The 24,118-nt window shown below is 37.9% G+C and overlaps 1 protein-coding gene across 12 annotated transcripts in view; it reads right to left on the bottom strand.

Moving 5' to 3' along the window:
- The window catches only part of NCOA1 (nuclear receptor coactivator 1), a 243,345-nt gene that overhangs the window by 26,446 nt on the left and 192,781 nt on the right, over positions 1-24,118 (bottom strand). For all 12 annotated transcript variants that reach the window (XM_023252044.2, XM_023252042.2, XM_023252041.2 and 9 more), the window contains 5 exons: positions 22,157-23,477; positions 18,697-18,877; positions 10,172-10,289; positions 8,527-8,695; positions 7,195-7,509 (listed from right to left, as the gene is read on the bottom strand). In XM_023252044.2, coding sequence (XP_023107812.1) covers positions 7,195-7,509; positions 8,527-8,695; positions 10,172-10,289; positions 18,697-18,877; positions 22,157-23,477 — 2,104 coding nt within the window. The remainder of the gene's footprint in view (positions 1-7,194; positions 7,510-8,526; positions 8,696-10,171; positions 10,290-18,696; positions 18,878-22,156; positions 23,478-24,118) is intronic.

A 24,118-nucleotide genomic window follows, 5' to 3' on the forward strand; every position in this document is an offset into this window, starting at 1 on the left:
GAAAATCCATATTGTTGTAAAAAGTGATGAAATCACCCATTTCCAAACAGCTCAATTCTTAATTCTGGTTTCATTAATTTTCTCACTCCCATTAGGTCAGAAAACAAACTGTTTTGGGGGGGAAAGCTCAACAGAATATAAGGATTAAAATGAAAATTTTCAGGCATTTGTGGAATATGATAAAACATTTGGAATCGCTTAAAAAATAAAGATATGAACATTATGGTTTTAAAAGTCAAAGGGACTCTTAAAGTACAAAAATCTATATACTTGTTAAATTCTACAGACCACAGACATACGTTTAAATAAACCATGAACTTTATGAAGATTTATAAAAAAACAAAACAAAACAAAACTAACTGTATGCAAGATACTACATAAGGTTTGAAGGCTAAAGAGGTGAGCATATTTCCTTCCTCCAGGAATTCTCTGTTGAGTGGCACAGGCCAATAGAGAATGGCGCCACCCACAAGTGCTGTACGTGTGTATACAGGGATGTCTACAACTAACTCAGCCGAGGACGTGAAGGGAGGGACCAAGGGCATGAGTGAGCTCAATGGGACCTTGAAAGATGAGAATGCCAGCTGGCAGGAGGATGGCAGAGTTAACCTGAGGCAGAAAGTACAGCAAGTCTAAAAACAGAAGACAAAGCAATGAGGACAGGTGAAAACACACGAATACGCAGTGATGAAGACAAGTAACATTGCTGGGGGAGTGGGAGTTGGGATTCCAAACTCACAGCTTTATATGTTCTTGGAATTGGGAGACAGTGTGAGAATGCAATGGGTGGGGATGGAGGAAAGATGCCTGAGAAGTAGTAAAATTGAGAAAATAACCTTAGGAAATATATTACTACCTTGGAAAATAAACAGGCTATTTTTGGAAGTAGAAGAAATTACTGCAATCTACAAGCACTTTCTGCAAAATTGATCTGTTTCTGCCCTTGAAATAATTCTTATTCATTTCCCCATCCTCCCCTTGACCATCTCTGTGCACAACCTGACTAAGGCAGTGTACAGCTGCCTCACTCTGACCTACTAAAATGCTACCCATTATCTAGCAAGCAGATCAAGCTCTATTTCTGCCAAGGAAGTCTTCCCAAAATGATCACCATATCCTTTAACTCCTCGGAAATCTTGACTTTTGGTTGGTGGGTGGAGAAAGGTCAGTAGTCTTTACAGCTGGGGACATAAATTCAAAAGTCTACAGAGGCCAGGTCAAAAGACTTCTATTATAAAAGGAAATGTGGGGCTTGAGGCCAGTGGAACAGTACAAACTCAACCCACATGTATAAAACACCCCCCCCTTTCACACACACACACACACACACACACACACACACACACACACAGAGTTCAGACCAGCTGACATTTTGTCTGTCTGAATGTTTTTTTTTTTTTTTCCAATGCCTTACCAAGAAGTCCTTCTATAGGAAAACTAAAAGATGATTACCTAGCTAGAGGTTCTCAATCAGGGATGATTCTGCCCCACAAGAGGCATTTAGCAATGTCTGAAGACATTTTTGGCTGTCTTGGGGAAAAGCTGCTACTGGTATCTAATGGGTAGAGGTCAGGGATGCTGCTAAATGTTCTTAAATGAATGGGAAAGTGCCCTATAACTAGAATTATCTATCCCAAACTTTCAAGAGTGCCAAGATTGAAAACCCTGATTCAGCCACCGTGTAAATTTTTGACAAGGAGTTCTTTTAAAGAAGCTCATTCTTACATCAGGCAGTTTTCATGGTCAGAATTCTAGAGGTGAAATTTGCCTCCCTGTATTTTCTGCCCTTTGATCTTAGTTCTACTTTCTGGTTACTTCTATTTTCTATATAATATAAAAAATTATCAATAGTGGTTCTTCTACCAGATCCATAGCCTTCTTCAGTACCCTAACACATAACACAAGTGGACTTGACTTGTTTTAAGATGGCTAAGTAATCACATTTCTTTACCTGTCTCAACTGTTACTCCCTTTCCAAAAAAATTTTTGTAATATTTATTTATTTTTAGAGAGACAGAGACAGAATGCGAGTGGGTTAGGGGTAGAGAGAGGAAGACACAGAATCCGAAGTGGGCTCCTGGCTCTGAGCTGTCAGTGCAGAGTCCAACGCAGGGCTCGAACTCACGAGCTGTGAGATCATGACCTGAGCTGAAGTTGAATGCTCAACCGACTGAGCCACCCAGGCACCCCTCCCTTTTCATATTATCCTTTTCTTGGGAGTATGAAGACCCTTGCTGGAGAAGAAGAAAACAAAACTAGAACAGAATAATTACATCTCTTATCAGCCAATGTTATACCATTTTCTACAAGCAACAGGTCTACCCATTTTTGCTGTTGTCCTTTTCTGAAAATAGAGCTTTAGAAATTCTTTTTTTTTTTTAATGTTTTTATTTATTTTTGAGACAGAGAGAGACAGAGCATGAGCAGGGGAGGGGCAGAGAGAGAGGGAGACACAGAATCCGAAGCAGGCTCCAGGCTCCGAGCTGTCAGCCCAGAGCCTGACACAGGGCTCGAACTCACAGACTGTGAGATCATGACCTGAGCTGAAGTTGGACGCTTAACCAACTGAGCCACCCAGGCGCCCATCAACTAATGCATCTCTACTAGTTTCCTAGGGTGTTTTTCCTCCCCTTCCCCCCCCCCCCCAACTAGGGATTATTCATAACTGTATAATAAAATTTAAAATCTTAGAATCTTTTTACTCTTTGTGTACCATATTCCAGTCAATGAGATATAGTTAAGGTCAAGAAATAGGTTTTTAAACTGATCTTCTTAAAATCCATTAAAAAGAAATTAAACTGTGATGTAGATCTGAGTTTGTACCTTTCTTTTTTCAAACCATCAGGCACTGTCCTAAATTCCTGCCTATGAGATGTTTTACATCTCCTGTGTTTGGCAAGAGGGAAGAAGGCATGAGAGGATATGACCAACAAGTAAACAGATGATTTCAATCTAGAGAGATAAGTGTATTATGAACACCATGTTATGAATCTGAGATATTCTGGATACTAATCCTTTGTCAGTTATACGGGGTTGCAAATATCTTCCCTGAGTCTATGGCTTGTCTTTTAACCTTGTTTATGGTATCTTTTTTTTAATGTTTATTTATTTTTGAGAGACTGAGAGAGACAGAGCACGACTGGGGGAGGGGCAGAGAGAGAGGGAGACACAGACTCTGAAGAGACACAGACTCCGAAGCAGGCTCCAGGCTCTGAGCTGTCCACACAGAGACTGACGCAGGGCTCGAACCCACGAACCACGAGATCATGACCTGAGCCGAAGTCAGAGGCTTAACCGACTGAGCCACCCAGGCGCCCTGTTATCTTTTGTAAGTTTTAAACTTGGAATGCAAAAATCAACCTTTTCCTTTATGTCATTTTTTTTCAGGGCCACAGAAATCTCATATTCACATTTAGGTCATTAAAATACCCAGAATTTATTTTTGTACATGGCATGAGATAATGAATCTAATCGAATTTTTTCCCCTCATGGACAGCCAAACGTACTAGCATTTATTCTATAGGCCATCCTTTCTCCACTGATTGCCACTTCTGTCCCTTATAAAATCTTTATATACATCTGAGTGTATGTCTGGGTTCTCTACTGTGTTCCAATTGGAAGAACTGTCTATCCCTATGACAGTTCCACATTGTTTTAAGTTCCAAAGCTTGGTTTTAAATCTTGGTATTTGGTAAGGCAAGTTCATCCTCCTTCTTTAAGATTTCGTACTCATGCTTCTAAAATAAAGTTAGCATTTATTTGTTAAGTTTCATGTTGAGATTCTGACTGGAATTCTACTGAATTTAATTAATTTCAGAACAATTGTCATCTTTAAAAAAATTTAACATTCATTTCTGAGACAGAGAGACAGAGTACGAGTAGGGGACAGGCAGAGAGAGAGGGAGACACAGAATCTGAAGCAGGCTCCGGGCTCTGAGCTGTCGGCACAGAGCCTGGTGTGGGCCCGAACCCAGGGACCATAAGATCATGATCTGAGACAAAGTCAGACACTTAACCGACTGAGCCACCCAGGCGGCCCCCAAAATTGCCATCTTTATGATAGTCTTTCAACTCACTAATATCTTCGTTTGGATCTTTTTTTTAACTTGCAATTACGATTAATAATTTTCTAAGTTTTATAAATTGTGAACATATTTTGAAATTATATTTCTTAATTGGTTGTTGATAGTAAAAAGGATTGCTATTAATCTTTATTTCTTGGGTTTTTTTTTTTTCTAGAAACACTGCGAAACTTCTCAATTAATTCTAAGTCCTCTGTAGGTTCTCTTGGATTTTCTACATAAGCAGTTGTAGTGTTCGTATATGATTATTTTCTTTCTCATGTTTGCTTTCTATTTCAAAATCACTTAATTTATAGTGTACCAATTTTTAGTGTTTTTCTTTTTCTCTGCACTAATATGAACTTATTCATTTAAAATATACATCCTGTCATCTAATGGAATTCAGGCAGGAGAAAGGGCAAGTGTTCCATCTCAGTTCACCAATTTGATCCCAACACGTGCAACTTTAAATAAACCTCCATTTCTTGATTTTATCAGGTATTGTTATTGCCAACTCACAGCCATTTACCCTCCCCTTCCTCCTCAATGACAAACTAGGAGTTTGTTCAGCTGACTATCCCAAATCATGCACAAGGGGTTAACTGTGTGCTCTAAGCCAATCCTTGCCATCAGGTGGTTAAGGGTGTACATGTGACTCAGTTCTGGCTGGCCAGACATGTGAAAAAACAATTTTCCCCCCGTTTTCTTTTTTTGGAGTGGTAGGGAGGAAAGAAGGGCAAGAACCTGGAAAAAGTTTCTTGGCTTATGGAAAAAGAGGCACAGGTGCATGTGATATTTGTAACCACTGGAGCCATTTTTCTAGTTGCCAGGGATTAGAGAGTAAAAAGATAGAAAGAACGTAGGTCCTTGGATAACATTCTTGAGCCTGTGAGGTAACCGCACCTCAACCTGTCTCTACTTTGTATCATCTCATTATCTGAGTCAAAATACTTTTTAAAAATGGTTTCACGCCTTTGAATTGATGTTTTTTCTTTCCATGTTGCTGAAAGCATCTTAACTGAAACGATGACTGAGATAAGCCTTGGCCAGACCTCGAAGAGAGCCCTTAACTCACACAGAAGACTCCAAGCATTTACAGACTGTGGACTGGATGTCCCACTGTTACACAGAAGAACTTATGGTCCAGAACCCAGAAAGTAGGTCTGGATGATGAGGCTCATTTGGTAGCAAAGTATTGTCTTACACGGCATTATAGGTTGTTTTGTGTACTGACATATCTCAGGGCTCAAAACTTTCTCTAACTTGATGGATATTTCACTCTGTTGGGTTACCGAGACCACCAAACTTTGGACATGTCTCCCTGATATTTAAAGGAAGCAACAAGGAGCCACATTCGTCTATTTGCACCCTTATTTCATGTGTACCCTCTGCATTGCTACCTCTGCTTATCAGCTGTTTTAGGAAAAAATCAAAGTAAAAGTGATTTTTTTCCCAAACTACGTGCGAATTATTATCTCATCCATTCACAAACCTAACCTAGACTGTTGATCTGGCCTTGCTCAATGAACCCTTGCCTTTAAGGAGTATTTACTGACTCTACCCTGTAAAATGAAAATCAGCACACCTACGTTTTCCTCTACTTTTTGGGTTAACCCTTAATCACTACTTGCACTGTTATGTAAGTTTCCAGTTGTGTATGTTTGGAATACTCCAAGCTGATGGGAAGTTCTAAACGTTGCCTGTATCTCCTTAATTCTTTGTATTCCTCATAGTGCCTAGTAGTCTCCCTAAATATGTTTTGCGAATGACATGTTTTGTGAACCAATAAGCATTTCTTATTCTTGTGCTCTCTACTGAATAATGACAAGTTATAGCAAGAGGTAGTTTACCTTCAACTAATACTCAGAACACATTACTATTTCCTTTCTAGATTTCTCTTTTCTTCCCTCTCTTCCCCTAATTCCTCTTTCAGTTCTTTATTCCACCCTAGAATTTTAAATAGTATTCCTTTTTTTTGTTATTCTACTATTAATAATTTTTTCCTATCTCGTCTGGAGCTCCCTTTCTCTTTGTCCCTTTCATCATCTTCTTTTTAAGTGGAATGGAAACTCATTTTATATTACTTACTGTATTTACTGAATATAATTTGATAATAAGAGCTAGTGTTTAGTGTTACTGCATGCCTGGCACTATGTTAAGATCTTTACATGTACTAACTCATCTAATCTACACACCGCCGATGAGGTAGAGGAGTTATTTATTAGTCTCCTTTTATGGCTACAATCAGAAATCAGAGGCTTTAAAAGGGTAAATCATTTGATTGCCAACCCACCTAAGTAAGGTCAGAAGTAGGACTTGAATCTAGAGCTCCTATAACATTATATAATATTGCCTTTCTAATATAATTTAGTTCCTTCTTTCTCTTCCTTTCTGAATTTCTAACACTCTAGGAAATTGCTTTAAATACTTTACAGAAAATCCAAAGTAATACATACAGATGGTTAAAAAAATACAAAAAGATAAATAAGAAGAAGTAACAATCTATAGTGCTGGTCCCACTTCCCAGAGCCGATACTTTTAACCATTTGCTTTTTTGGTCTTGATGCTTATCTCTGTATGTGCTGCTCATTCAATCTTAAATATTTATGCCATTATACCCATTCATTACCTGTCATGAGACAGAAGATTTAACTCACCCACAACTCCCCAGACCCCCAAACTATCCTTTCCTCTACTCTACTCTCCTAATATAATAACATCATTAAGCTTCAATCACTCCAACTTCAAACAACAAAGATTCCATTTTCTGTTCCATCAATCAATCATAACAGTACCTTTTGATGCTCTACTTGATAAATTAAGCTACATATTTCTCTTTATTAATTTAATAATGATATGACGTTCGTCCTAAATATTTTGTCTCAAAAAACAAAATCCACTTGCTTTAAAATTTTAAGTCTCACAGTACTGTTATGAGCCAGTTGCCTTTAGCTGAATGAACGTGTTCTTTATTTTATCCTAGCAGACGAAGGACAGTTTTTTGAGTCTTTCATAAAGGTTGTGGGACTACTCCCACTTAATACCTTTCTTGTAGCAATTAGGCTGTTCTTATTTCAGAGAGGGAGCCAGCACACGCCTTTAAATGTATCACCTGCTAAAAAAGAGTGCTCACCTGCTGCTGTCCCTGCAAGCGCTGCTGAAGTTGAAGCCGCAGCTGGTTGGGGGCAGCGGGAGGTCTGTTCAGAGTCTGTCTGGGCTGCATGCCCATGCTGGGTGAAAAAGCGCCTCGGGGAGGTGTTACTTGAACAGGCATAGTCCCCAGTGAAGGTTTTTGCCTGACCATGCCTTGGAAAGGGCTGGAGAGATTGGCAGTAGGTGAAGGAGAAGAATAAGGCTGGGAATAAAGGTTGGGTCTTTCGTCCATCATCAAAGGTGGTGTTGCTTGTTGTGGTGGAAATCTCTCCGATAACACATCTAATCCACCTCCCTGTTGGACAGCAAGCCAGAACATTTTACAAATAAGTTAATGCCAATACGTGACATGCTTCTCTATATAATCTTGGATCTGAGAACATTTACCTCTAGAACGTCTTATTATAAAATATTCATGTTGAAGTCATGAAGCTCTCTAGGAGTTTGCTACATAAAGGAATCACTTATGAAAAGTTAACTTTTGAAATGGAGTAGCAGATGAACTGAGATGTTTAAAATCTCAGAAAAGAGATAAAAACATGGTTAAAACAAAAGGCCCTAAAATCAGTGAGATAAAGCTAAAAGGTTTAAAAAGAACCACACTGCAAAGCCTAAGAGAGAACACACTTTACCTGTAATAGTTTACCATGAGGAGTTGGATTCCTAAAGGAGGGATTAATTAAGCATTTTTCTATCTCAAATACAAAGTTCATCCTTTTCTCTTATTTGAAAAAAATTCATAGCTGGCCTAACAGAATGCCATAGCTATGGCTTTCAAAATTTATACTATTATTCACTGTAAAAAATCTAATTTAAATTGTGACCCGGTGTATGTAACTGAAAGGAAAATTTTATGAAACATAACTTCCCCTTTTTGTGGGCTATGCATTCTGATACCTTATATTCTACTCCTTAAAAGAATGTTGATTTTTTAACCTCACAGTGTGAAAAATGCCTGGAAGTTGGAGCATCATGGAATATATAGGTTGAGGTCTAGCACGAATGAAGGATAAATTAAGTCCTAGAATAAGAAGTAATGATATAATGTTGGATTCTATTCTAGGGGGAGCTTCTAAGATTCTGTTCCATAGTGAAACGCTAAGACTTTCTAATTCTAACTATTTGTAATTATTATGATTTTTTGTTTAAAAAACTCATTAGTTAGCTATTATATATTTTGACAATTTTCACAAGAATAAATTATAAAACCACAAAAAACACAGTGAGAACAGTATTGAAAAATCTTGCTTAAAAATACTTTTCTAGCTTCTCAGGATTGTATCAGTTATATAAGGCCGAGCTTAATAAATACCTGGACAAGTTTGTCAATCCCCAGAGCTCTATCTAGTTCAGCTAGCTCCGTTTCATCTTTGCCGCTGAGGAAGGACACCAGCTGTTCAAGAAGAGCCTTCTCATCATTTCTTCCTTCTACTGTTGTTGGTGGACAGAGAAGCTCATCTAATTGTGAACTAATACACTGGCTATAGAATCAAAAGATAGAAATGTTTAAGACTGATACAGCAAATAAGTATTCAATCTCAGTAATGCAAATATATATATGTATATATGATACGAACACATATGCAAGTCTTATTCTAGAAAGTTCTTTGCTGAGATGCTTTTTCGATCAACTCTTACACAAAGAAATGTTCTACACTTATGTGAAAAAACTTATAAATGTTCTATATGTAGCCGGAATGTATTTTCACTATTTTGTCAATCACTGAACTTTGCTTTTGTACTCTTCTTGTTAGCTTATAGAATTAGCCTAAAAAATTAACTAAACATAGTTAAGAAAGGAAAAACAATTTTTGGTGAAAATCAAAAATAAAAATCAATCAAAATCTCATAAAAAATCATCCAGCCTATGGTAAGATTTATTCTATTTATACTTAACTCTCAAAGATGATCAAATCATATTGATAATATGACAGGATGACCATTTACCCAAGAAATCAAACTAGAAAAAAGAAACATGCTCAGTGTTAAGCAACAACAACAAAAAAATGTTGATTACATGAAGGAAATACATAGTCTAATCCAAAAGGATGCCAATTGATGCATAAAATTTAGAAATATATAGAAAATAATATTAACAATACAAATATAATGACATAATTTTAAGGATTCTTTTGGGGGGAAGGTAAGTGGGAATGCAGTTCATAGTTAAAAGCTCTAAGCTACACTCGATACTGTCTAGTCATCCTTTGGTTGCTATGTATGAAATGTACTCTTCTCTAATGTTTTGGAATAGAGCTACTTATGTCAATTAAGCAATTAAATTGTAATCAAGATGGGACACTAAGTAGATGTAAAATGTACCTTCTCTTATTAACCATCTTGCTCCAAAAAGAAACTCTGGACAAAATAATTATACAACTAAAAGCTCAAGAGCTTTCAGAATAATTGTTATACTGAGCTCACTTCATCTACAGGTCTCAGAAACTGTATAAGAATCAATCAAAGCAAAGCAAGAGATGAAAAATAAAACAACCACTGCATACTACGTCGATCGCTTGGTAATTACAATACATACCGGCCTTGCAGTCACACAGTAAATAAATCTGTTTAACTTGGTGTCTTCCTACATCCCCTTTTTTTCATTAAACATTCACTTCTACTGCTAGCTCACAAAATACCAACGTAGGCTGGAATCCAGTGTGGGAAAAGTAGTTCTTTGTTGAAATTGGTATCTGATAATTTTAATTTTTTAAATGTTTTTATGTTTATTTATTTTTGAGAGAAAGCGAGCGAGCAGGGAAGGAGCAGAGAGAGAGGGAGACACGGAATCCAAAGTAGGCTCCAGGCTCTGAGCTGTCAGCCCAGAGCCCAACACAGGGCTCAAATTCACAAACCGCGAGATCATGACCTGAGCCGAAGTTGGACACTTAACCGACTGAGCCACCCAGGCACCCCACGTATCTGATGTTTTTTAAAGTAGGAAATGTGTTACTCACTCTTCTGGTTTATTCTGATTTACGGTAGTCACTGTATTATTTGCCCATGGAATCTGATCACCTGTTCCTGGCTGTCCAAACTGGTTATCAATTGCTTCCAATTCCAGCTCCGGTAATCCTGGAAAAAGCAAGAAGTCAGGATCACAGTGGAAGATAAAAAGACAGTATTTTTCAGAAGTAATATATTGTGTAATAGAATGAGATTTCCCCTATAAAATATTATTTCGATGATACAAAGGTCCCTTATTCAGAAACTTAAACTATCGAGAATGTGGCCACATAATAACCAGTGAGAAAGAAAAAGTCTCTGAATCAAAGACAATCTGATGTAAAAAAGCCTGCACGTAAGTTGACGTTATCAGAGGAGAATCACTCAGAATTTTGCCAAAAATTATCTCTTTTATTTCTTTTTAACTGTTTTCTTTTTTATTTCTTTAATTTTTAAGTAATAGCTACACCCAACATGGGGCTCGAACTCACAGCCCTGACTGAGATCAAGAGTTGCATGCTCCACTGACCGAGACAGCCAGGCACCCCAGAAATTATTTTTTTTAAAGATAATTATAACAATTTTGGTTAACTGCTTTTTCAGTCTACAGGGCAGTATAATACATTATAGGTAGGGACAGTGTTATCATGAAATGAGAGTGGCAAACAAAAGATGTTCTATAAAAGGCAGTAACAGAAACTATAGGGCACAGCAGTCTGGGGTCGTTTAGAAAATGGGCAAAGCTCTGTAGCTGTTAACTAAGAATACATCTGTATAATAACAGTATAACGACTGATGTTTATAACAATGACAAATGCAAAAAGACATCAAATTATATCTTGTAACGGAAGAAAATAGTATATGCATTTTAGAAAGTTTTGGTTAGGCATTTTCTTTTCAAAACTTGATCATTTCTGTACTGTTTATTCTATGAAAAATTGTAAATAACCTGAATTCCAGAAACTCAGGGAATGTTTAATGAACCCTGGTTTGGATAGTTACAGTGTCCAACTAAATGAAAAAGAAAATGACCCCATAAACCAAGATATTATGTGCAGAATGATTCTGGTTTTACAAATTATTTAGTATATATGAGTAGAAAAAAATTCTGGAAAGGAGTTTATCTTTGGTAGATTTTAGGTTGTGAGATTAAGGATGACTTTTATTTTCTTTTAATGCTTCTAATGGTTATTTGTAATTTCTGAAATGGACATATATTAATTAATCATTGTTATGGGCTGAACTGTATTCCCCCAAAATTCATATGAGAAGGTCTAACTCCTAGTAGCTCAGAATGTGACTGTATGTGGAGACAGGGTCTTCAGAGATGGGCAGGGAAGTTAGGGCTCTAATTCAAGATGACTGGTGTTCTTATAAGAAGAGGAGATTAGGACACAGACAAAACACAGATAGAGGGATGACTACAAGGCCACTGCAAGGAGGCAGCCATCCACAAGCCCAGGAGAGGCCTCGGAAGAAACCAAACCTGCCAACCCCCTTCACCTTGGACTTCTAGCCTCCAGATCTGTAAGAAAATTAAATTCTGTTGTTTAAGCCACCTGGTCTGTGGTATTTTATTATAGCAGCCTGAGAAAACTAGTATAATTTTTAAAAACCCAACTAAAAATGCGTTGGAGGTTGTTTTTTTTTAAGCGTATTTATTTATTTAGAGAAAGAGTGCAAGTCGGGGAGGGGCAGAGAGAGAGAGAGAGAGAGGGAGAGAAAGAATCCCAAGCAGGCTCCACACTGTCAGCACAGAGCCCAACGTGAGGCTTGAACCCAGGAACCATGAGATCATGACCTAAGCCGAAGTCAGACACTCATCTGACTGAGCCACCCAGGCGCCCCAAAACACATTCACTTCTAAATGCAAATAATTATAGCTTTCAATTAAATTTGTCTTGTCTGTCATGACAAATGATAGAAAAATTAAATTCTATAGATTCCGAAAAACAAAACAAATAAAAACCACCAAACAACACCAACCACAAATTATGATGGGAAAGTAATCACTTAATTCCTATCATTATTTAAATCAGGAAGTTAGTCAAAGAAGATTATCTAAAGCTGTCCCACTGCTCTATTCCACATATTAATTCCTCAGTCCTATTCTATTTCAGAAGTCTAACCTAGACAAAATTAATTATATTTAAGAGTCAAAGAAAATTTATATGGCTATCTACCATCAATACTGAATATTATAAGATAGTTTATTTGACTCAGTAATAGGACTTCGTTGGTAATGAGGTAATGAGTAGGAATACCTCATTGGTGTCCTGGTGAGGAAAATATCAATAAGCTAGATAAAATTTCTCAAAATGAAGTAAGATTCATGTGCTAAGTTTGATGACTAGGAAGATAAACCCAAACAAATCAAACTTTGATTCAAGTAAAAGTTGTTTGCATAGGCTTTATGCTTAAAAGTTGGTTTTTATTCTAAAAGTTACCTCAACCTTTTAAGATTTCCTTAAGAAATTTATTTTTACAAAAAATTTGAGGATTTGCTGGAATGTTTTAAAAAATACACAAATATGGGCCCTTGGGTGGCTTAGTAGGTTGAGCATTCGACTTCGGCTCAGTTCATGATCTCATGGTTCGTGAGTTTGCGCCCCGCACCAGTCTTACTGCCGTCAGCACAGAACCTGCTTTCGATCCTCCATCCCCCCCACTCTCTGCCCCTCCCCTACTTGCTCTCTCAAAAATAAACAAACGTTAAAAAAAAGAAAAAAGAAAAACACAAGTTATCTTTGTTCGTCCAGGGAATAAATCTACTATTTTTGGTCATATTTGTGTCCCTATCACAAACACGAGTATGTACATATGTAACACAAGACAGGCAAAGTAATTTGTAGAGGGAAGCATCAGTGCATCTCTGTGTTGGAGAGGGACAGATGAAGTGGGGGTAGAAAACAAGCTCTTAGGGACCCCTGATCAAGCTATGTTTTTTTTTAATGTTTATTTTGAGAGAGAGAGAGAGAGAGAGAGAGAGGAGGGTAAGTGCGAGTGCATGTCAGTGGGAGAGGGGCACAGAGAGAAGAGAGAGGGAATCCCAAGCAGGCTCCATGCTGTCAGTGCAGAGCCTGATGTGAGGCTTGATCTCACAAATCATGAGATCATGACCTGAGCCAAAACCAAGAGTCAGATGCTTAACTTACTGAGCCACCCAAGTGCCCCATCCCTGATCAAGCTATTAATCTTTCTTATCATCCTTGCAAACGGCTCAACATCATATTTTCTCCATTTCTAGTCTGGTTAAGAGGAAAGCTTTATATATCCATTAGCCACAAAAAAGTTACGTTACTAAAAAATTTAAAAATTTCTCGGGGCACCTGGGTGGCGGTCAGTTAAGTGTCCAACTTCGGCTCAGGTCATGATCTTGCAGTCTGTGAGTTCGAGCTCCACATTGGGTTCCGTGCTGACAGCTCAGAGCCTGGAGCCTGCTTCTATTCTGTGTCTCCCTCTCTCTCTGCCTCTCCCCCACTCACACTGTGTCTCTCAAAAATGAATAAAATGTTAAAAAAAATAAATAATAAATAAATAAAAATTTCTGCACACAGGTAGAAACCATTGTCTAACCATGGCAGTGGCTTTTGCACATTCTACTCCTTTAACAGACCATCCCTATCTAGTGATTCCGACGGTCAGCCACTTGCCTCAGCCATTGGTTAAGAGGTTTCTGGCTCAGTTTTGTGTTACATTTGGTTGTAGTGTTTTATTTTTCTAAATAAAAATAAAGCACAGCAGTTGCAGTGTTTTATTTTGCTAAATGTGATGTAGACAACAGATTAACTTATGTTAAAAAAAAACCCTCCTATAAATCATAAGATAAAAACGGAAAAATCCAATAGATAAATGGCGAGAGAATATGAACAGGTCACATCCACGTGACTGAAAAATCACTGAATCACAGATCACTGAAAAATGATCAACCTAATTCACAAAAAAAGCAATACAGATTAAAGCTATACTGTGATACTTTAAAAAACCAAACCATCAGATTGGCAAAGATGAGAAAGTGTGTAAACTCGATGTCTTAGGATGTGTAGAAAGAAGAACATTCTCAGGGTGTAAACTGGTGTAATATCTGAGAAGGGCCATTTGGCAAAATCTATCTATCCTTTGACCAAGCAATTCTATTTAGAACTTCTGTTTCAGTTACGCTCTCATATGTAGTAAATTATCTCTACATAAGATTATACATTACAGCTTTATAAAATAGCAAAAGATACCAACAGGCACAATACTCTGTAAAAGGGAAATTAAAATGGATTTTTTTAATTACTGAAAAAGTGCTTTATGTAAAACTCATTATTTTTTGAGTTATATAATTATTTTAACGTGCTACAAGTTAATGATCTTTAAAAAATAATAATTTCAGAATGTGTATGTCCATTAAACATAAGATCAACCACTTCACGAGATCATTCACTTATTCCAATGAAGTTGTCAGTGTTCAAATATTTTTGGAATTCTTCTAGATCGATCTAAAACAGTATACAGGTCCCTCAAAAAAATATATCTCCTTATAGTTAGTCTAATTTTGGTTCTGGTTAAAAGAAAGTATTATTGTTTTTTGGATCAACAAACTTGGCTCCAAATAACTCCAGCAAATTTCAGGAGTTAAACCCACCCTCAAAGGGTAAGGAGCTGAAGACAATCAAAAGGACGTAGCAGAGGTTTTGAAGGTGCTGCCGAAGAGGTCATATTGTACATATTTTGACCAATAATACCCTCCTACACCGTCTCTTGCTGTGCTCTTATAGTACATTTCTAACAACATTATTTAAATCACTTGGTCACACTGCATGGGTGTGTGGTGTGCATGTCGACAGGATATTTTGAAACCAGGCAGACTGAGATTTAAATCCTGATTCTGCATATACTAAGTGGAAAACTTCAGGCAAGTTTTTGTCTGTATTTTTTCTTTCTTTTCATTCTCTGGATCTTAATTTTCTCATATGTAAAGAGACCTAAGGCAATATTCTGGTTCAGTGTGGCAGATTTATCCTTGTATTTTATTTTCCCTCCAAAATTATCTCTGAAATAACAAAAGAAATAAAAAAGAAAAAAGAAATCTCCAGCTGAAGGAAAGGCAAAAGAAGTATGGCAGCTGACTTGAACGACAGAGTTTCTGAAAGATAAAACAGAGGGGACAAACTGATGGTAAAACCTTAACAAAACTAAAAAAATCTACAGTGGGAGAAAGAGAAGATTCTCCAAGAAGGGGAGTTTTCCCAAAAGACCAGAACACCCCCAAGCTCAGTGGTCAATACAGGAACAAGCCAGGGGCGACTGGGCCACTGAACAGCTGCAGCAGGCCCTGCCCCAAGTGCAGAGGACTCTGGCATCTGCCCCTGGGATTAAAGGGGTAAGTGCATGACTCAGGGTGGGAGTTCTGCCCAGGGAATCTCCCAGAGTGGGTGCCTGGGCTGCCACGAGGATTTCCCCATCACCAAGCCCCACTCTCTCACAACAGCAACAAAGAAATAGGGCTTCTATAATCAGAACCTACATTCACTGCCAGAGCAAAAGGGTTTCTCACGTTAGCTAAAGATACACTCTAGCTACCAAGATTGTTCATTCTAGGCCTTTGTCAGTGTATATGGATGGACATCTCAAATTCCAGAAAAGCCAGTGGCAGGAAAGAGAGATAGAAAATTTAACAAAGAAAGTAACTTTGGAGAAAACAAAGATAATTACAGAAAATGGATGGGTCCTAGAGTAAGTATAATAGATGTGTCATGACACAGACTGAAGAGTTTTTCATATCCATACAAAGTAATGGGCTCCTATAAAAAGATGGACTCCCCATCTTCTTTTTCCTTCTTCAATCCTTTATTCTGCCCAACTTGTTTCCTTAGCCTTATGCCTCCTAAAATCTTATTTTCCTTCTTGTCTATATTGAAACCATATAGACCGGCTGTCTGCATCTATCATCCTTGCCCTCGTTTACCTCAGTATCTTCCCTTCTATGCTTTTGGCCTTTGCCAACACTATAGCACAAGGTTTAACAGATTCTGGCCTATTTATATCCTTTTATATATGGAGCTATATTCAGGGGAGGAAATCTCAAGAGAGAAGAAAGAGCTATTTGCCTCAGGACAGACTATGAAGGAAAAACACTCCATTTTCACAGCCCTATAGAGCTAGAAAACACTTTCTATTTGTATTATCTTTAATTTTTATCAAATTAATATAGGTACATAATTTTTAGAGTCAGAACCAAAAGGTCTATTATGAATAAAAGCAGTTTTAAGCTTTACCCCTCAACCATTCTCAATTTGTGTAGGTGTTTTCTTTGGCACTTACCTATTTATTTCTAAATATGCGTATGCTGCTATTCTTTGATATCTTAATTTCAGATTACCAACTTCCCATCATGGCAGAGGAAGTCTTAATTCTCCCATATCTACCTCTCCTACTACGCCCTTTGTCCCCAATTCCCTAACAGTCATTTCATATGATTTTTCGTTCATTTGTTTGAAAATATCTTCTTTTCCGTGTTTTCCCCCCTTTCATTGTTTGTTTGTTTCTGGAATTCTTATCTACTATTACTGGCCCTCCTAGGTTGATCTTAACTTTTTCTTCCAAATTTTCTATTTGTCTTTTGGTCTTTTTTTTTTTCTTTCTTTCTTAAAGTTTTTCTCAGCTTTGTCTTCTAATGTTTATCTTGAAATTTAAAATTTTTGGATATCTAATTTCCAAAGGTTCTTTCTTGTTCATTGCCCCCTTTTTTCTTCCCATATTATTTATGGATAAATTATCTTTTCAAAAATTTCAGCATTTTTTTTTTTTTTTTAGTCCATGCACTCATTGTATAGCTCTACCGCATACTCTTTTTCTGTTTGTTTCTTTTACTCTCTTTCAAGTTGCAGACTTCCCTCAAAATCCTGGTGATGTCTAGCTGTGTCTGTTCAGTGTTCTAAAACACTGACTTTGAGAGCTAAGCGTGAGGCCTGTCTCCTGGGAGCCTTCTGTTGGATATTAGATGGCATGAGGATCTTTGCACTTTAGGGAGCTCTCCTTCCATAGCTATAGCCAGTCATCTCTGTTCTGGTCATTCAGTGTCTCCTGAGATAAATCCTCCAGTCTCCCATATTAGATGGAGAATGGGACCAGGATCAAACCAATCAGTATGCAGACTTTCATTTTATTGCCTTTTAGCCTTGCACCTTCTTGTTTCTCCAACTGTGTCTGCCATCCCAGAGTCTGGAGCCTCTCAGTTCCAATTAGAAGAGGCTTTTGGAGTCATTTCATCTAATTCTAATTCTCCTTTTACAGATAAGGAGAATAAAGCTCAAAAAATTTATCTGTCCAAAGTAATACTGTTAATAAATGGAGAACGGGAGACTTGAATCTGGGCTCCTGCTTACAACCAATGCTCTAGTCAGCTGAAAAACTGCTTCCAAAAATGTCAGAAATGACTCAAGACTTTTCTTTCTAGCTTCCTGGAAATCCTGGCAGACTTTTAGGAGGTGTGTCATGACAGCTAAAAGCTGCAGTAGAACTGAAATAAAATGAGTCCCACATCTGATCCCATCAGAAGAATGACAAGACTGGTCAGGAACACAGGCAAATTCTGAAAGTGAGCTGGTTAGTTTCTAGATGACACAACGGAATTACCACCACTGTTATGTTAAACTTCAAAATTTGATGAGTGAAAAAAACTTGACAGCCCTATCTTCATGAAGTATTATCCTATCAAAGTGTCTCCTTGGGCTGGAGTAGAAGTGACCTATTTCAACACAGCTGTCTCCTAAATGGTGCTCCATGGGAAAAAATGCATTACTTGAGAAAAGGAATTCCATAATTAGGAAAGTATGGTCAATGCTTTACAGAAATCTACACTGGTATCTTTAACACAGGACTTTTTAAAACCTTTAATATGCACTGTGGAATGGCATACGTGCCATGCCATGTACCATCCGCCCAGTGGATTTTCGCACAAAATCCCTTTTTTTTCCCAACTCCTAGGACTAGTGTTCAATGAAGACACTTTGGGAAATACAATTTGACCAATATTATATTTGTGAAAGTCCTGCTATGGAATATTTTGGGTAAGAACACAAAATTATTTGCTTCAACATTAATTACAAAAGGATAGAAGTTATCCCATAATTTAAAATACACATGATGAGTCAAGTTTATATGTTTATAAGTAACTGTATATCATTTACAGTGGCATTACTAAGGAGACAGTTCACTCTCTGGGGGCCTGGTGGCTCAGTCAGTGAAGTATATGTCACTGGATTTCAGGTCAGTCATGATCTCATGACGACACCGACAGTGTGAAGCCTGCTTGGGATTCTCTCTCTCTCCCTTTCTCTCTCTCTCTCTCTCTCTCTCTTTCTGCTCCTCCTCTGCGTACACACACACACTCTCTCTCAAAATAAATCAATAAACTTAAAAAAAAAAGAAAAGAAAAGACAGTTTACTCTCAACAAACAAATGGTCTGTGCGGTAATGGTGAGAGACAAAAGCACTAACCCATATTATCATTAAACATTTAAAATGAGGTTTTCTCCTCGACACATACTATTCAGCCTGGAAGTGGGTCTGGCAGTGGTGGACTGAAGCGAAGCTGGCAGGGTCTCTGATTTGATCGTTACATTGGTGACCGCACCATCCATCCTCTCCGGCTCACACAGACCTGGCAACTGGGCTGCCTTCTCCAGTGTGGGTAGTAACTGATCAAACTGGTCAAGGTCAGCTGTAAACTAAGAACAGAAACCAAAGTTAGAGAAAATATATTCTATACTTTACCTGAATCAATGCAGAAAAAAAGGTGCTCCTGGGGCGCCTGAGTGGCTCAGTTGGTTGAGTGTCCGACTTCGGCTCAGGTCATGATCTCGCGGCCAGTGAGTTCGAGCCCCGTGTCGGGCTCTGTGCTGACAGCTCAGAGCCTGGAGCCTGTTTCAGATTCTGTGTCTCCCTCTCTCTCTGACCCTCCCCCGTTCATACTCTCTCTCTCTGTCTCAAAAATAAATAAACATTAAAAATTTTTATTTTTTTAAAAAGAAAAAAAGGTGCTCCCTTATACTCTGTGAATTAAGTGTGACTATGAGGGAAAGAAAGAAGAAATAATCAGGAAGATTGGGGCCGCACTGAAATTATGTGAGCTACTAGAAAAAATGTGGATGCTTATGATATTAATATAGTGTAAGATATAAGATAATATACACATAATATGTGTCTACTATATTTGGGTACAAAATTTACGCACAGGAAAAAGATTGGACTGCAAAGAAGTATCAAAAGTACTGTGTTACACTGATCATGGATGATTTTTGCTGTCATATTTTTTTTAAATCTTGTAAAATGACTTACTATATGATGGAATGAAAAATAAATTCACACTGATGTTAACTTTATCATTTGAAATAGTTTGGGAAATATCTTAATAAATAGCACATCAGCTTCAAAGATCCTAAGAAGGTCACTTCCACTTGAGGATTTAATAAAATAAGAAACATATATTCTAGGAGCTCCTGGGTGGCTCAGTCGGTTAAGCGTCTGACTTTGGCTCAGGTCATGATCTCACAGTTCTTGAGTTCAAGCCCTACAATGGGCTCTGTGCTGACAGCTTAGAGCCTGGAGCCTGCTTCGGATTCTGTTGTCTCCCTCTCTCTCTGCCCCTCCCCCACTCACACTCTGTGTGTGTCTCTCTCAAAAATAAACAAACATTAAAAAAATAAATTAATTTAAAAAAACCCAGAAACATATCTTCTAGACTAGACAGGTATCCCTACATCTGTATGAGGTTATACATAGGAGGAAACTGACCTTTATTTCCCAATATTATTCTATTAGGATTACTTTGAGATAATTCATCAACATAAAACAGGGTTTCACTATTTAATACAACTAAAATTTATATTTTCAGACTGCATAAATAGAATTATATACATGCATTTTTTAAATGTCTGACATCTTCCACTTAACATTACATTTCTGATTCAGAGATCTTGTCACATGTAGCAGCAGTTAATTTGTTTTCACTGCTGAAAACGAACCCATTGTATGAACATACCACACTATATATCCATCTTACTCTGATGGATTTATGGGTATTTTCAGTCTGGGGCTAATACAAATAAAACTACTATGAACATTTTGGCACAGGTATTTTGTTACACATGTGCAAAAAGTACTAATTATAAAGGAAAAGACTGGCAAATTGGACTACATTAAAATGAAGAACTTCAATTCATCAAAAGTACCATTAAAAGAAAGAAAAGGCAAGTCAAAGCATGGAGAAGTTTGCAAATATATAACCAACAAAGGACTCATCCAAAAAAATGTAAAGAACTCTTATAAGTCAATTAGAAAAAGACACCATATTGGGAAAATGGGCAAGCCACTTGAATAGGCAATTTACAAAAGAAGATATCCAAATGACCAATAAACGTTTATTAAGGAAATGCCAATTAAAACTATGAAGTACCACTACCACAGACCCCAGAATGTCTAAAATTTAAAAGACTGACAATACCAACTATCAGCAAGGACATGGAACAACTAGAAGGAATTCTTTGTACACACTAGGAAAACTGGCATTATCTACTAAAGATGAACATACACGTATCTTATAATCTTGCAATTCCACTCTTAGTATAAACTCAGCAGAAATGCACGTACATGTAAACTAAAACAGACGTACCAGGATTGTACAGTTAATTTTAAGGAGTGAGAGTTTTAATATAGTTATTATTTAAAGCTGTTTTTCAGCTAAAAAACAAAGTATTAATTTACTTGTACCAAGAAACGTGAGGGATATCCTCATCCTCAAAGAGCACAATGAAGAATTAACCACAATAGTGTTATTGCAAATGGTACAGAGACAATACGGAGCACTATGACTGCAGAGGAAAGAAATGTCTAACGAGGACTAGAGGGGGAGGCTTTATAGAGATGATGTCTGAACTGGTCCGTGAAGGATGAGGAGAAGTTCAGCAGACATAGAAAGGAGAGCAAGGCAGAAGATGCTTAGAAGAGACATGGCTTATCCCAGGAATGGCAAGGACTTCCATGTGCCTAGAATGCAGTATGTCTGAAGGAAGAGAGAGATCTCTGTGAGACAAAGGTAGAATATAAAGCCGGCTCAAGAAATGAAAGACCTATGCACACTAAGTGTGAATCTTGTTTCACAACGGAGAGTCTCATTAATAAGCTGCTTTGTAACTGTATTTCCAGCTATCTCATACTTGTCTATATTCCATCTAAATAAGTTGTTAACTCCTAAGGTGAAGAGACCATATTTTCAGTTTTTCTTAAATTCCTCCCGAGTCCACGCAACTATTCAATAAATGCAGCTGGCTGTTAATTTCACTCCACCCCCACTTCAGCCTAAACATAGAGGTTTCTAATTCATAACAATTTATGCAAAGATTTATTTGTGTTCACTTCTGTGTCAGGGCCTGTTATGTACCCTACTTCCCAGAATACTCGAAGTCCCTCTTCTGATAAGGGCTGAAGGCTGAGAAGAAAAACAGCCTCAGAAAACGCTTCAAAGGAAATTGAATAGCAAAGCAAGCCAGACGAGACAGTCTTGTCCACCGCCTCACACTTCTCTCCCATTTCACTTACATCGGAGCTTCCCAAACTTAGCTATACATCAGAGTTCCCTGGTGGGCTCCTTTAAAATACCGACTTCTGGGTTCTATTTTCAGAGTTGGATTCAACAGGTCGGGTTGGGAGGAGGGGGCAGGAAAGGTATGCTCAAAAATCTCCAAAGTTGTGAACTGATTTTATAGAAAGAAGAAAACATCTACTTGCTTAGAACGCCACATTAAAACTGTAGCCCTCCGAAGTTCCAACGAGAACTTTTGAGGGCATCCTGTGATTTTTTCAACCATTGATACTAATCTTTTAATATATGCTCAGTGGGTAGGACAAAACACAGCCTGAATCCAAATCTGGCTTATGGCTGGAGGAAAACAAATGAAAAGGGAAAAATAACTATGCACGTTCATTCTCTAAAGCAAGGAATTACCTACCTGGCTCTGGGACTCCAGTTTAATTTCCTCAGGAGCAGGTTTGGTCATTGGGGTTGGGTTTGTGTTACAAGGATCCATCTGTTCTTTCTTTTCCACTTTCACCTTCACATCATCCAGGCTCAGGTTTGGAGTTGATCTTATATCTTTCTCATCTTTATCTAAAAGATATCGTAGGAGCTGATGGTCTTTTGATTCTTTTTTCTTTGAAGCATCCAGTTCTAGTTTTACGCTCGAGTTCCCTTGTACCTGTCCAGTCACTGACACAGAAGTAGACGCACTGTCCTTTTTATCAGGCTCGACAGATAAAGTGGTGATATCCGAGGGGCTGCCCTCCTGTAAGAGCCTGTGCAGAATCTTGTGCCGCTCTGTCAGTGAGCTATGAGAGGAGGGGCAAGAGCCGCTCGAAGAGTTAGCAGAGGCCGAGCCGGAAGTGCCTGAGCAAGACAGTACCTCTTTGCAACTTGTGTCTATATCGGCATGCCGTAACTGCTGCTCTGCTGTTGTTGTCAGAAGCTGCACTAGTTTGTGACTGGTTTGGGAGTATTTATTGTCTCCATCTGAGAGTCTGTCATTGTTATGCAGAAGCCCGGAATCCAGAGGTTTGCCATCACTAGAGCTGTTGTCGGACTGAATCATTTCATTTAAAATGGATGCAATCTCTTTGTTATCTTTGGACTCAGCTTTTGTGGGCTGTATATTTAATCTGCTAGGTGAATTCTGCGAGCTCATCTGCCTGAGGACTGGAGAACTGGCAGAGAAGCCAACGGAGTTATTGGGTCCTTCATTCATACTCTGTAAAGATGTTACTGGGATGTTTGAATAAGATCGGTTACTATTATTACAGGTAGTACCTGTCATGCCAACGGGAGAGCTTAATGTTGGAATATTAGGAGGAAACGAATTGTTTGGCATCCTGGGCCTTGTTGCCAATCCAGAACTAACTTGTCTCCTTGGAGACATGAACTGTGCGAGAGATATTCCTGTACCTTCCATAGGAGAATTATTGAGGTTTAAGGAGGGGTTAGTGCTCTGGGAACTGGCCTGTCCCTGGTTTAAGGCAACACTGGCTACAATCTGATTTCCAGGTGAGCATCCGAAACTCCCTTGGCTGTTGCTAGAGTTACTATGACTGCTGCTATGGAGGTCTGAGCTCTGTTGGCGGTTTACTCTGGGGGATACCATGTTGTTGCTGGATGGTGGCAATGTGGATGAACGAGCCACACCATGAGCCGGAGAGATACTAGAATTGACGGACGGGTTTACTCGGGAAATTGACATTCCAGAATTAGTGTCATCTTGAGGAGAAAGACCACTGTGTTCCCTAGGAGGAGAAAAGACATTATTCAAACATCTCCACTGGTTTCCATTAAAATATTTTTATGATGCATATTATAAACCAAGACCATTAACCTCATTAATACTGCAAGCCATCAAGAAAAGAGCTTCTGTATCACCTTAAACTAAAGAGAAACTATTAGTACTATTGTGAAATATTAGCACCACTTAATGGGAAATGGTGCTCAAGGTTCCATAAATTTCATAATGGTTTCAGTTATAGGAAAAAGAAATCTTTCTTGGCCTTGGAAAAAATCCAATATAGGTACTTTTAAACTTTTCAAAATGTAATATAAATACTTAACATTACAATAATATTTTTGGTTGAGAAACTTCCCACACCTCTGTTTATAAAGTCTTTATTCATGACTCCCTTGTTACAGCTTTTAAGTATTTCAACTCCAAAGAGGAAGACTGGGTAAGGAAAATACTGTGTCACTGATGTAAAAATTAAAAAGGGTGATATGCAGACATAGCAGATGTTTTGAAAGAGAAATCACAATATGAAAAAAAGAACTGTGCTAATTCCACTCACAAGAATAAATTAAACTAAAATTAGAAAAAAACAGAATACTGAATTCAGATTTTCATCGAGCTCTTTACTCAAATCCATAATTATGACAACAG

This window comes from Felis catus, chromosome A3, assembly GCF_018350175.1.
Source record: "Felis catus isolate Fca126 chromosome A3, F.catus_Fca126_mat1.0, whole genome shotgun sequence".
NCBI lineage: Eukaryota > Metazoa > Chordata > Mammalia > Carnivora > Felidae > Felis > Felis catus.